Source organism: Orcinus orca, chromosome 4 (genome assembly GCF_937001465.1).
Source record: "Orcinus orca chromosome 4, mOrcOrc1.1, whole genome shotgun sequence".
Classification (NCBI taxonomy): domain Eukaryota; kingdom Metazoa; phylum Chordata; class Mammalia; order Artiodactyla; family Delphinidae; genus Orcinus; species Orcinus orca.
The window spans coordinates 26,333,095-26,347,062 of record NC_064562.1 but is presented as its reverse complement, the minus strand read 5'-3'; the positions used below and the strand labels follow the sequence as shown (position 1 = coordinate 26,347,062).

Genomic DNA, 13,968 nt, shown 5'->3' with positions numbered 1-13,968 from the left:
AAATAACAATGTTGTTTATTACTGGTAGGTCCACCCTTAGGTTTTCTCACCAGTAAAATGGGAGAGTTACAGGGACTAGTAAAAGGGATAATGAGGCCTTGAGCCTTGTAATCTTATATTATGGGCTTTATGGCTTGAAAGACTTTCTTACTTATAAGGTATTGATTAATTCCTGGAAGAGGTTTTGAGGGGTCTGTTTGAATCTTGATGGGAGGTGTGCTGTGAATTTTGTTAACGTCAGTTGGAGATTTTGCCCATAAGGAGGGTGGTAGCTGATAATAGGGACAAATGATCAGTGTTTCTGGAATCTGCTCTACTACCATCAAAGATGGAACAAATAAAAGATGTCAGAGGGTCATTTAGTTCACCTGGTTGTTTATTCTGATGACTACCGTCAGTTTCTAAAATTATTTTCCCCTTTTGGGAGAAATTCTGGCATGATAATTCTCTAAGAAGTTTCGACCTAATAAATGAATAGGGATGGATGAACTGAGGGGAAAAAAAGTGTCCAACTCTCAAAGGGCCTAAACAAAAGGGAACGAGTTCAGAGACAGGAACCTCTTGAGGATCATTAGAGATTCCCACTATTTGAATTGTTTTAGTTCTCTGGGGCAGGGGCTGTTTTATAGTAGTGGGGTTTAGAGTGTGGCTTCAGTGTCAGGACTGGAAGAGATTCCTTCCCAGTCTAGAAAAATGTTTCTCCAAACTGATTGAGAGCATTGGGAAGAGCCCTATAGTTCCTCAGAGCCCTGTCATTGAGAATTGGGAGGCCGTTGGAGAGGCTGGTTAGAGGGCTGAAGGCACCTGAAACGCTTAAATTTGTAACAGTGTTTTTTCCAATGTCCTGACTCTTCGCAATAATAGTAGAAACTAGGAGGGTTTTGGTTCTGTTTAGGAGTCTTCATTTGCTGGAATTGAAAATTAAGAATTTAGGCAGTCTTCCTTTGAGGTGACTCATCTAAAATGCCAGAGAACTGGTTTACCAGATTAACTAAATCTGGAGTGAACATAGTTTCCCATTCCATCCTGGTCCTTTTTATTAGACGGGAAGGGTCCCAGTTCAGCCCATTAATAAACATAGTTAAAAACGACCTGGGTGGAATCAATATCTGAAGGAAGACCAGAATTTTCTTCAAAAACAATTAGAAGTTGATTGTAGTAATCATAAACAGGTTCATCAGACTTTTGTCTGCAAGTCTGAATTTTGTTCCAATCAACAGACTTTGGAAAAGCCTCAGGAATTGCTCGATGAAGTTGCCTAGCGATTGTTCAAGCCTGGTCATATGATAATAAGTTGGTGGACTGGTCTCCCAGTTGTAATTCTAGAGAACATTCAGGATTTTTCCAATTAGCAGTTTTCAGTTGCTGGGCCTGGCCGTCACCAAAAAGCTATGAACTAGTTGATAGGAGTCAGAGAAACCAGGTTGATAAGTTTTAATGACTGTAGTAAATTCCTCAGCAAATATGTGAGGATCTTCAGTTACTTTGGGAAAATTTTGAATATGGCTTGCGGTTCAGTTTTGGTCCAGGGAAATACGAAATTAAGGGTCTAGCCTCTGGATCCTCAGAAGGCTTAATATTAAAGGGGCAGGTTCTGACAAGTTCAGAGGAAAAGGGAGTTGGGAAAGTTTAAGAGAAAAGGGGAAGGTTAGTGAGAGAATTAGTATGGGGGAATTGAAGGAATAGAGGAGGTGTAGGCAGCACAGAAGGGAAGGAGGAAGAGGGCGCCAGAGGTGGAGTCTGGCCACCAGCAGCTGAGGGAGGGAGAGAAGATGATGCCTGAGGTGGTGCCTCAGACAGCCAAGGAAGATAGAGCCTGAGGCTCCAGGAGCCATTGTATCTTTCTTTAATCATTTGTTCGCCTCAGTTAATCTTAAAATTTTATTTTGCAGAGAGGTAATTTTAGACCCCTGATAATGTTGAGAAGCTTCAAAATACCAATCAAACTAAGCATTGCACTCAGTTCTGGAAATTTTTGAGCTATTGTAGTCCAATTCAGTGCTTAGGAAATTAAGTTAGGGATTTCAAAAGTTCTTTGTAATAGCCATTTCTATTCTACATTGCTTTTGGTCAAGTTGGTCCATTTAGTTAGAAATGTGCCTGAGGAAGGACCTTGGCTTTTAAACAAAATCATCTGGAGTCCTCCTAGGGGGTGGGTACCCTCAAAATGTTTAGATAACTAGGATCCCATTTCTCAGTTTTTCTCTGGAGTAAAAGAACAATTTCCAAACAGCTTACAGCACAAACTGCTCAATTCAAACAGCTTGCAGGCTAATCCCAGCCAGTTCGAAGAAGACAGCTTGGTGTTAGAAGGAGCCAGGCCAAAGACTTTTACAGCCAATTTCCATAGGACAGCCCCTTCCAAAGGAGGAGGATGAAGAAAACTGGAACAGTTTCAGAGAAACAGCCCCTGTTCCCGAATGAATGGGCCAAAGGTGTTTTCAGTCAGATTTGGTTGAAACAGTCTGATCTCAAAATTAGACTGACCTGCCAAATGAGTACTCATATACAAAACAAAGCCTTAACCAAAGAGATGAAACCTTAAAATAGATCCCGAGTAAAGCCTGGAGAGCTTCAAATGCAAAGAGGGCGTGTGCTGAGATCCAAGAGAAAGACTTTCAAACTCCAGGGTCAGTGAGAAAGCAGTGAGTGACAGTGGGTTCAGTGGTGGGTACTGCACCTGTTTGCTTACCAGCCTTGGAACCATTGGGGGTCTTTTCTCATCCCCGTAGAGGCCACCAACATGTTGATCTGAAATAAATAGTCTGCCAGATATTGCTCCAGCAAAGATGGGTTTACTTAGGATCAGCAGAGAATTGCAATTCAGAGTCTGCAACCATGGCAAGCCAAGTGCAAGTTTCCACACTGAAGTGAAGTGGCACACTTTTACAGAGAGGAAAAGGAAGTTGGGAGGGCTATAGTAAACAGAGAGGCCGTGGCTTTTCATTGGCTGAGTCCTTGCCAAGAAAGGAGACTTTCTTCTTCTTCTTGGGCTCCGTTATGGTCTCAGGGTGTGAGAACTTCCCCTTCTGGTCTCCCAAATCTGTTTGAGATTTCTGTTTATTAATTTTTTATGCTTCTGAGAAGTGAGGTCTGGTTAAGAGGATTGAAGAGTTTTGGTTAATTTAAATTTCACAGTACTCACTATCCTCTTTATCAAACTTTCTGGACAAATATATGTGGTAATTTTGTATTTTGAATATATGGCTCTTTATCATGAGAATTTATTGTCACTCGTGGTGCTTTCAGGATTTGGAGTGGATCAATTACGAGATGACAATCTAGAAACTTATTGGCAGTCAGATGGCTCCCAGCCTCATTTAGTGAACATCCAATTCAGGTAATATATTTTTGAATTTTTCAATTTGTATAGGTTATAAGTAGACAAAGAAATTGATTTTATTTACATAAAATTTAAAGAAATACAGAAATTATATTGAAATGCACTTAACTCTGCTTTTTATAAGCCTTAGAGATTACTTTTCGACTCAACTAGATTATGTTTTAAGTTTATTGTCTTATCCTTTATGAATTCTTTTTTTATTTAATCAACACTTTTTATTGAAGTATACTTGATTTACAATGTTATGTTAATTTCTGTTGGACAGCAAAGTGATTCAGTTATACATATATATACATTCTTTTTTTTAAATATTCTTTTCCATTATGGTTTATCATAGGATATTGAATATAGTTCTCTGTGCTATACAGTAGGACCTTGTTGTTTCCTTTATGAATTCTTCGTGGTACTTTACACAGTTCCTTTTATGTAGATATTTCTCATATATACTTTTCAATATGATTTATTTCAGAAAAGTATGCTTTGCTTATGACCCAATGCAATGCCTTAATGCATTGCGTTAAGTACACCAGGAGTGATGATAAAAAATTTATTCTAACTTATTACTTCTAAGGACACTTTCAGTTTTGAAATGCTTACTTTTGGGGGGAAATGGAAAACCGCCATATGTTTGTCATTTGCTTTGAATTTATTGACAGATGGAAACCAGTTAACTTGCTTATCTTGCTCCATTTACACCATCTATTTTAACATTCTGTAGCATTGTATTTCTAGTTTGTTTTTATTGTCCTAGGATACAGATCAGCACATTTCTTATGAAAAAGCCCAATAGCAAATATTTTAGGCCTTGTGTGCTAGCTGGTCTGTGTTGCAGCTACTCATTAATGTCATTATAGCGTGAAAGCAGCTGTAGGCAATGCATAATGACTGAATTTAGCTGTTCTAATTAAACTTTATCTTACAAATGTAGGTGGTGGGCAGGTTTCAGCCAGTCGGCTGTGTATGCCAATTCCTGTCCTAGGGTATTAAATATGTATACACCAGAAATGAAGGTAACAGCTAATATTTTTATAAAGACTTTAAATACCAGATATTTTGCTAAATGCCTTCCCTATTTATTTCCTTTAGCCTTTACAGCTATTTTTATCTTTATTTTGTAGTCTTAGAAGCAGAGATTTAGATAAATCTCTTGTAACTTGCTCTAGGTATCTCATATAAGTTGAATCATAAAATATTTGTCCTTTTGTTTCTAGCTTAACTTAGCATAATGTTTTCATGGTCCAGCCATGTTGTAGCATATATCAGAATTTCATTCCTTCTGAATAATATTCCATTGTATGTATATAGCACATTTTGTTTATTATCAATGGACATTTGGATTGTTTCCATCTTATGGCTATTGTGACTAATGCTGCTATGAACATGATGGACAAATATTTATTTGAGTCCTGGCTTTCAGTTCTTTTGCACATATACCCAGAGGTAGAATTGCTGGATCAAATGGTGATTCTATGTTTAATTTTTCGAGATACCACCATACTGTTTTCCACAGCAGCTGCACCATTTTACATCCTGAACAGCAATATACAAGAGTTCTGATTTTTCCACATCCATACCAACACTTGTTTTCTGTTTTTTGATAATAGCCATTGTAATGGGTGTGAAGTGGTTTTGATTTGCATTTCTCTAATGATTAGTGATGTTGAGCCTCTTTTCATGTGCTTATTGGCCATTTGATATCTTTTTTGGAGAAATGGCTAAGTCCTTTGCCCATTTTTGAATTGGGTGTTTTGGTTTTTTGTTGATTTTTAGGAGTCCTATATGTATTTTGGATATTAGTCCCTTATCAGATACATGATTTCCAAATATTTTCTCCCATTCTGTGGATTGCCTTTTTATAAAAGTGCTTAATTTTGATGAACTCATTTTGTCTATTTTTTATGCCTTTGTTGTCATATATCCTTGTTTAGTTTTTAAATCCTTTTTTATAAGTTACTGGTTTGAGTTACTAATATTTTGTTGAAAAATTTTATGTTTATATTCTTGAGGGATATTAGTTTATCATTTTCATTTTTTGTAATATCTTAGTCTGATTTTATTACTGGGTAATATTGCCCTGATAAAATGAGTTGGGAAGTGTTTCTGCCTCTATTTTTCTTTTTCTTTTTTTTAAACCATTTTTTAAAAATTGAAGTATAGTTAATTTATAATGTGTTAGCTTCAGGTGTACAGCAAGGTTATTCGGTTTTACATATATATATATATATATATATATTCTTTTTCAGATTCTTTTCCATTATAGGTTATTACAAGACATTGAATATACTCTGTGCTATACTGTAGGTCCTTGTTTATCTATTTTATACATAGTAGTGTATATATGTTAATCCCAAACTCCTAATATATCTTCCCTCCCCTCCCCCCCAACCCCACTATCCCCTCTGGTAACCGTAAGTTTGTTTTCTATGTCGGTAAGTCTATTTGTTTTGTAAATAAGTTCATTTATACCATTTTTAAGATTCCACATAAAAGTGATATCATATGATCTTTGTCTGACTTACTTCCCTTGATATAATAATCTCTAGGTCTATCCATGTTGCTGCAAATGGCATTATTTCATTCTTCTTTATGGCTGACTAATTTTCCATTGTGTATATATACCACATCTTCTTTATCCATTCATCTGTCTTTAGATATTTAGGTGGCTTCCATATCTTGGCTATTGTAAATAGTGCTGTAGTGAACATTGGGATGAATGTATCTTTTTGAATTACAGTTTTCTCCAGATATATGCCCAGAAGTGCGATTGCTGGATCATATGGTAACTCTATTTTTAGCTTTTTAAGGAACCTCTGTACTGTTCTCCATAGTGGCAGCACCAATTTACATTCCCACCAACTGTGTAGGAGGGTTCCTTTTTCTACACACCCTCTCCAGCATTTATTATTTGTAGATTTTTCTAATGATGGCCATTCCAACTGGTATAATGTGATACCTTATTGTAGTTTTGATTTGCGTTTCTCTAATAATGAGCAATATTGAGGATCTTTTCATGTACCTGTTGGGCATCTGTGTGTCTTCTTTGGAGAAATATCTGTTTAGGTCTTATGCTCATTTTTTGATTGGGTTGTTGTTTTTCTGTTATTAAGCCATATGAACTGTTTGTATTTTGGAAGTTAATCCCTTGTTGGTAGCATCATTTGCAAATGTTTTCTCCCAGTCTGTAGGTTGTATTTTCATTTTGTACATGGTTTCCTTTGCTGTGCAAAAGCTTTTAAGTTTAATTAGGTCCCTTTTGTTTATTTTTGTTTTTATTTCCATTACTTGAGGAGATGGATCCAAAAAAATCTTGCTGCAATGTATGTCAAAGAGTGTTCTGCCTATGTTTTCCTCTAAGAGTTGTACAGTATCTGGTCTTACATTTAAGTCTTTAATCCATTTTGAGTTTACTTTTGTATATGTTGTTAGAGAATAGTCTAGTTTCATTCTTTTACATGTAACTGTCCAGTTTTCCCAGCACCACTTATCTTTTCTCCATTGTATATTCTTGCCTCCTTTGTCGCAGATTAATTGACCATAAGTGCATAGGTTTATTTCTGGGCTTTCTATCCTGTTCCATTGATCTATATGTCTACTTTTGTGCCAGTACCATGCTATTTTGATGACTATAGCTTTGTAGTATAGTCTGAAGTCAGAGAGTGTGATTCCTCCAGCTCCATTCTTCTTTCTCAAGATTGTTTTGTCTATTCGGGGTCTTTTGTGTTTCCATGCAAGTTTTAAAATTTTTTGTTCTAGTTCTGTAAAAAATGCCATTGGTAATTTGATAGGGATTGCACTGAACCTGTAAATTGCCTTGGGTAGTATGGTAATTTTAACAATATTGATTCTTATAATCCAAGATATCTTTCCATCTGTTTGTGTTGTCTTCAGTTTCTTTCATTAGCATCTTATAGTTTTTGGAGTATATGTCTTTTGCCTCCTTAGGTAGGTTTATTCCTAGGTATTTTATTCTTTTTAATGCGATGGTAAATGGAATTGTTTCCTTAATTTCTCTTTCTGATCTTTTGTTGTTAGTGTATAGGAATGCAAGAGATTTCTGTGTATTAACTTGGTATCCAGCAACTTTACTGAATTCATTGATTAGCCCTAGTAGTTTTCTGGTAATGTCTTTGGGATTTTCTATATACAGTATCATGTCATCTGCAAACAGTGACAATTTTACTTCTTCTTTTCCAATTTGTTTTCCTTTTATTTCTTTTTCTTCTCTGATTGCTGTGGCCAGGACTTCCAAAACTATGTTGAATAAAGGTGGTGAGAGTGGGCATCCTTGTCTTGTTCCTGATCTTAAAAGCTTTTAGCTTTTTACCATTGAGTATGATGTTAGCTGTGGGTTTATCATATATGGCCTTTATTACATTGAGGTATGTTCCCTCTATGCCCACTTTCTGAAGAGTTTTTAACATAAATGTTTGTTGAATTTTATCAAAAGCTTTTTTTCAACTATTAAGATGATCGTATGGTTTTTATTGTTCAATTTGTTAATGTGGTATATTACATTAATTTGTGGATATTGAAAAATCCTTGCATCCCTGAGATAAATCCCACTTGATCATCGTGCATGATCCTTTTAATGTATTGTTGGATTCTCTTTGCTAGTATTTTGTTGAGGATTTTGGCATCTATGTTCATCAGTGATATTGGCCTGTAATTTTCCTTTATTGTGGTATCTTTGTCCAGTTTTGGTATCAGAGTGATGGTGTCCTCATAGAATGAGTTTGGAAGTATTCCTTCCTCTGCAATTTTTTGGAATAGTTTCAGAAAGGTAAGTGTTAACTCTTCTCCAGATGTTTGGTAGCATTCACCTGTGCAGCCATCTGGTCCTAGACTTTTGCTTGTTGGGAGTTTTTAAATTACTGATTCAATTTCAGTACTGGTAATTGGTCTGTTCATATTTTCTATTTCTTTTTGGTTCAGTCTTGGGAGATTGTACCTTTCTAAGAATTTGTTCATTTCTTCTAGGTTGTCCATTTTATTGGTGTATAGTTGCTTGTAGTAGTAGTCTCTTATGATTCCTTGTATTTTGTGGTGTCAGTTGTAACTTTTCCTTTTTCATTTCTGATTTTATTGATTTGGGCCCTCTCCCTTTTTTTCTTGATGAGTCTGGCTAAAGGTTTATCAATTTTGTTTATCTTTTCAAAGAACCAGTTTTTAGTTTCATTCATCTTTTCTATTGTTTTTTTTTTAGTCTAAAAGGATTCATATAGAATCACTATTATTTCTTGCTTAGATATTTGATAAAATTCACCATTGAAGCTATCTGTTCCCAGAGTTTTCTTTATGTGAAGTTGTTGGGTTTTTAAATTAAACATACAACGTCTTATTTCTTTAATTGATTTTCTATTCTTGAATCAGTTTTTTTTTTTGCCATAGCACAGATTTTCTTTTTAATTACCAATTTTTCTCCCATGTTCATTGAGACATTTCTCCCCCCAGAAAAATATAGTTTTTTAATGCCTCAGTTGTCAGCAGATTTTTTTATTTTTTATTTTTTTAATTTAATTTTTATTTTATATTGGGGTATAGTTGATTTACAATGTTGTGTTAGTTTCAGGTGTACAGCTAAGTGACACAATTATAAATATATATATATCCATCCTTTTTCAGATTCTTTTCCCATATAGGTTATTACAGAATATTGAGTAGAGTTCCCTGTGCTATACAGTAGATCCTTGTTGATTATCTATTTTATGGAATCAGTTTGATAATTTGTTTTTTTCAAAGAACTTGTCCATTTTATCAAAATTATCTAATTTATTGACCCAAAGTTGTTACTAGTATTCAGTTATTACAATATTGTGATTTATAAGAAGAATACATGGTTATTCAGATGTCTCATATATACTTGGTCTTCGTTCATAGTTCCTGGCTCACAGCTCCCCAAACCCTTGGAATTTCCTGAATTTTAAGAGCAATGGGGTAATATTTGACTTCTTGCTCTCAGGCTCTTGAAAACACTTTAGGGAAGGTGACTTTTGGATTCCACTCAAGGGTGGGAGCTGGTTGTGGGGAGAACCAGCCGTGTGATTAGCAGGTTGGAACTTTCAGTTCCACCCCCTGATTTCCAGGGAAGGGAGACAATGTTTTCCAGTATGTTCACATTATTATTTCCTATTGCATATGCTCTTCTTCAGCTTTGCTACTAGTTAATCAAGAGACATCTATGTCTCCCCTCTTGAAACTGGTCAGGCCTTTGTGGATTTCTTGTCTAATAGAGTACGAATGTTATGATACTGTTATTTCTAAGGCTTGATCATAAAAGGCAATCTGCCTTGTTCTCTCGTTTATGTGATTCTCTCCCTTTATACCCATCTACCATGCTGTGAGAAAACACACATCAAATGGAGAAGCCCATAAAAAAAGTGAATCAAAACCCAAGCTCTCAGCTAGGCTCCCAGCTGACAAGTGTCACCAGCTTACCACCATGTTAGTGAGCTGTCTTGGAAGCAGGTCCTTCACCTCTGAAGTCAAATAGCCACACCCAGTGCTATGTGGAGCCTTCCCCTCTGGGCCCTGCCCGAATTCCAATTCATAAACAAAATAATGATTATTTTTTTAAGCCACTAAGTTTTGAGGTAGTTTGTTATATACCTATAGGTACATATTTATGTTTTCTCTTTTTAAATTATTATTTTTTAATTCCATCATCTCAGTCTTTTCTATATCTGTCTTAATTGACTGATTTTTCCTCATTATGGGTCATATTTTTCTGATTCTTTGCAGTAATTTTTGATTAGATGCCAGATATAGTAAATTTTACCATGTGGAGTGTTGGATTTTGTTTTATAAAGACGATTAGACTTTGTTCTGGTAGGCAGGTAAGTTCTTAAGAATCAATTTGATCTTTTTGAGGCTTCATTTTAAGCCCCTTTACTGTGGTCTAGAGTACCTTTTACTCTAGGGTAGAAGTCAGCAAACTTTTTGTAATGGGGTAGATAGTAAATATTTTAGGCCTCGCGAACTGTGTTTTAAGCTGTGGCAACTGCTCAGCTTTGCTGTTGTAGTGCAAAGGCAGCTATGGACAGTATGTAAGTGAGTGGGTGTTGCTTTGCTTCAATATTACTTTTTTACAAAAATAAGTGGTCGGTCACATTTGGCCTCTGAGCTGTGGTTTGCTGATCCCTGCTCAAGGGCAGCGAGCCTCCAGTTTTTTTTGGTTTCAGGACCACTTTAAACTTCTATTGAGGTCTCCAAAGATCTTCTGTCTACTTTTTATATCCTCTCAGTATTTACCATATTGGAAATTATAGCTGAGGAATTTTAAAAGTATCTATTTATTCATCTAAAGTTAAATAATTAACCTATTATTATGTTAACATAAATACCATTTTTAGATGAAAAATAACTGTCTCTTCCAAAACAAAAAATAGTGAGAAGAGTGTTATTGTTTTACTTTTTTTGTGAATCTCTTTAGTGTCTGGCTTCAGAGGAGACAGCTGGAGTCACACATATGCTTCTTCATTAAATCTTTTACAGTATCCCGTGTCAGATCACATCTGGAAAACTCCACTGTATACTCATAAAAGAATGATTCTGAAAAAGGCAAGTAACATCTTAGTGTTATTAGGAAAATAGTTGTGACCTTGTTGATGCCCTGAAAGGATCTTGAAATCCCCTACAGATCCCCAATAGATCCCCAGACCACTCTTTTTTTTTTTTTTTTTTTTTTTTTTTTTTGCGGTATGCGGGCGTCTCACTGTTGTGGCCTCTTCCGTTGTGGAGCACAGGCTCCGGACGCACAGGCTCAGCAGCCATGGCTCACGGGCCTAGCCGCTCCGCGGCATGTGGGATCTTCCCGGACCGGGGCACGAACCCGTGTCCCCTGCATCGGCAGGTGGACTCTCAACCACTGCACCACCAGGGAAGCCCCCCAGACCACACTTTAAGATCACTTCTCTTGGGCAAGATTAGCCTCATGGAATACAAAGGCTTGATCCTTCTGGGATCTCAAATGAATGTCCTAGACATTTGAGGAGCTATTTGGATTCTCCACTTTGGTTATTGGGAACTCTAATGTTTGCTTACTCTGTGCAAAGCTCTGGGAATTGTTTGGCTTACTGTTTCTCAGTAATTGTCCTTCCCCCAGCAACTGTTCTTTGCATGTCTTTGTGGAGTTTCACCCTATCTATGCCTGTGTAGATTGGTGTTCAAAGACTCAAGGGGACTCCAGGCAGATTTTTGGAGTTTTTTCTCGGTATAGCTCCTTCCTCAGTTCAGTGAGACTGCAAGATTCTTTTAGGCTCTTCTCTGCCTGCATAGCAGTTGAGAAATTGCCATCAGTCAGAAAGCCCAGTTATTCGTAGGGCTCACCTCATTCGTTTCCTTTCTCTCAGGACTTACAGGCCTTTGCGTCTTGTCATTCAGTGTCTGCAGACGATTGTTCCATATATGTTGTCTGGTATTCTAGTTGTTTATGTTGGGAGGGCAAGTCCTGTAGCACAATGTATGTGCTTCCTTCCCACATGCATTGCCTCTGGACAAGCAGCATGATTTTCTAAGCAATATTATTTTTAAATTTTACCATGAGATAAAATTTATAAATAATTTTAAAAGGCTTTATGGAATAACAGTTTTAACTTTATGGGAAGTCACAGTTTCCTTCTCAAATCTAATGAAACTACATATATAGCATAAGTTATACATATGATTTCTGGGGCTACATAGACCCAAGGGTAAGAACCCATGATGTAGCTCAAATTTAAAGAATTATAAACATCTACATGTTACTGTTAAATGGTGTTAATGACAATGCTGGATAAGCTAAGTACAATTAATTAATAGGAAGGTTATAGTAGTTAAGATCATATGAGGCAGGCAGATACATGCGTAAACAACAACACTGCCCACCTACTAGCTTTGTGACCTTAAGCCAGTTATTAACCTGAGTGTTACTTTTTTTTTTTTAATCAGTAAATAGAGGTGATAATAGTTCCTGTATCACAAGGTTAAGGAGTCAATGAGATAATACATATAAAGCATTGCTTCTGGGCCAGACACAGAGTATTCACTTATTCACTTGCTATTTCTGCTGTTGCTGTTGTGTTTATAATCATTAGTGTTATTATTATTCTTTGCCTCTCTAACCTAACCCTGGTTATCTTGTAGGTTCAGCGACTAAGTTATCCTGAATTTAATAACTTAGAGATGAAATTATTCTAAGCAAAAAGTTTGGTCCTTTAGATCTGCTTTTGTTTAAAAAAAAAAAGAAAGAAATCCTTAAGGGTAATCTTCATGATCTTTGATCTCTCCATGATAAGAAAGACCTTTCACTGCCTGTTTATGTCTGGTGCATCAGAGAAAAGATCTTTTGTATGCCCTTCAAAATTTCCCCTTCTTTCTTGCCCTTCCCCTCCTGTCTCCTTCCTGGCGCAGCAGACAGAGAAGGATGTCAGTTTGATACCGCTGGCCTCTTTTGAAAACCTGGTAATGGTATTTATCCTGTCAGCAATTCCTGAGTATTTAGCGTTTTACATCTTGATCTGTCTTTATTATTTGAGGAAAAGTCCTTAACTTTCCCCATTCCTTTCTGATGAAAAGCTTGAGCTATAGAAGTTTGGTCCCCTCACTAAGAGCTATAGATCCCCTGCTGTTTTTATAGACTGACTTTTGACACAGGCTACTTCTGTTCAAGGAGCTCGTTATTAAGTGAGTGCCAGTTTATATCAGATCTTAACTTTTAAAGCACGTTTAAATAGACTTCTTTATGGTTTTTTGGTTGATATTTAAATTGTCTGTTTTTTCCCCCTAATGACCACAATAATACATGCTTATTTTGAAACATTAATCAGAAAATATAGAAATCATAAAGAAAGAAATAAGTTTCACAACATCAAAATAGTCACTTTTACTATTTTTGTATGATTCTATCTAGACCTTTTTCTATACATATGTAGGTTTATATGACTTTAAAAGTTTTTTTGTTTTTCCCAAAATGCAATCCTTTTTTATATTCTGTTTTGTAATCTGCTTTTTTTCCCTACTGTAACTACATATCTATGTGTATCTCAAATAGTTGTGTAGTACTTCATTAAATTGAGTATATTGTAATCTGTTTAATTCTGTATTGAGATGGACATTTAGGTTGTTTATAATTTTTCAGTAATTTAACTGCAGAACAATAAAGATTTCTCTTCATCTGCTTTAGAGTAGTGTTATTATTGTCTTTTAATGCATTCTTAGAAGTTGAATTTGTGAGTCAAAGGCTTTGTACCTACTAACTGGCTATGAAAGTAACTTTTTCTAATCAAATTTGGGTATTATCAGTTATTATCATATTTCCCAATATGATAAAAGACTAATGTCTATGTATGTTTTAATTTCTCTTTCTTTGATTATTAGAGATTGAACATATTTTCATGTTTTCTGGCCACTTGCAGTTTTCTGAGATTAATTTTTGTTATGTAGTCTTGGCTTATTTTTCTAAGATATGTATGTTTTAAAAACAGTAGAATTTTATCTCTTGCATTAAGTAATAAGATTATAGTTTCTGTTTTTTTAAACATTTTTCTTTTTGCTAGAATTAGTTTCTCACTTAGCTATTTTCAAGTATTAACATAGGAAATTAAGTAATTAACTACTAACTAGTAAAGAAAAACAAGCTTGTTAGAATA

General features: G+C 35.7%; 1 protein-coding gene across 4 annotated transcripts in view; it reads left to right on the top strand.

Moving 5' to 3' along the window:
• ANAPC10 (anaphase promoting complex subunit 10) overlaps positions 1-13,968 on the top strand; it is an 81,501-nt gene that overhangs the window by 13,562 nt on the left and 53,971 nt on the right. For all 4 annotated transcript variants that reach the window (XR_007477249.1, XM_049709539.1, XM_049709540.1 and 1 more), the window contains exon 3: positions 3,250-3,340. Coding sequence is in view for 3 of the 4 variants with exons in the window: in XM_049709539.1 (XP_049565496.1) it covers positions 3,250-3,340 (91 nt within the window). In the remaining variant the exon portion in view is untranslated. The remainder of the gene's footprint in view (positions 1-3,249; positions 3,341-13,968) is intronic.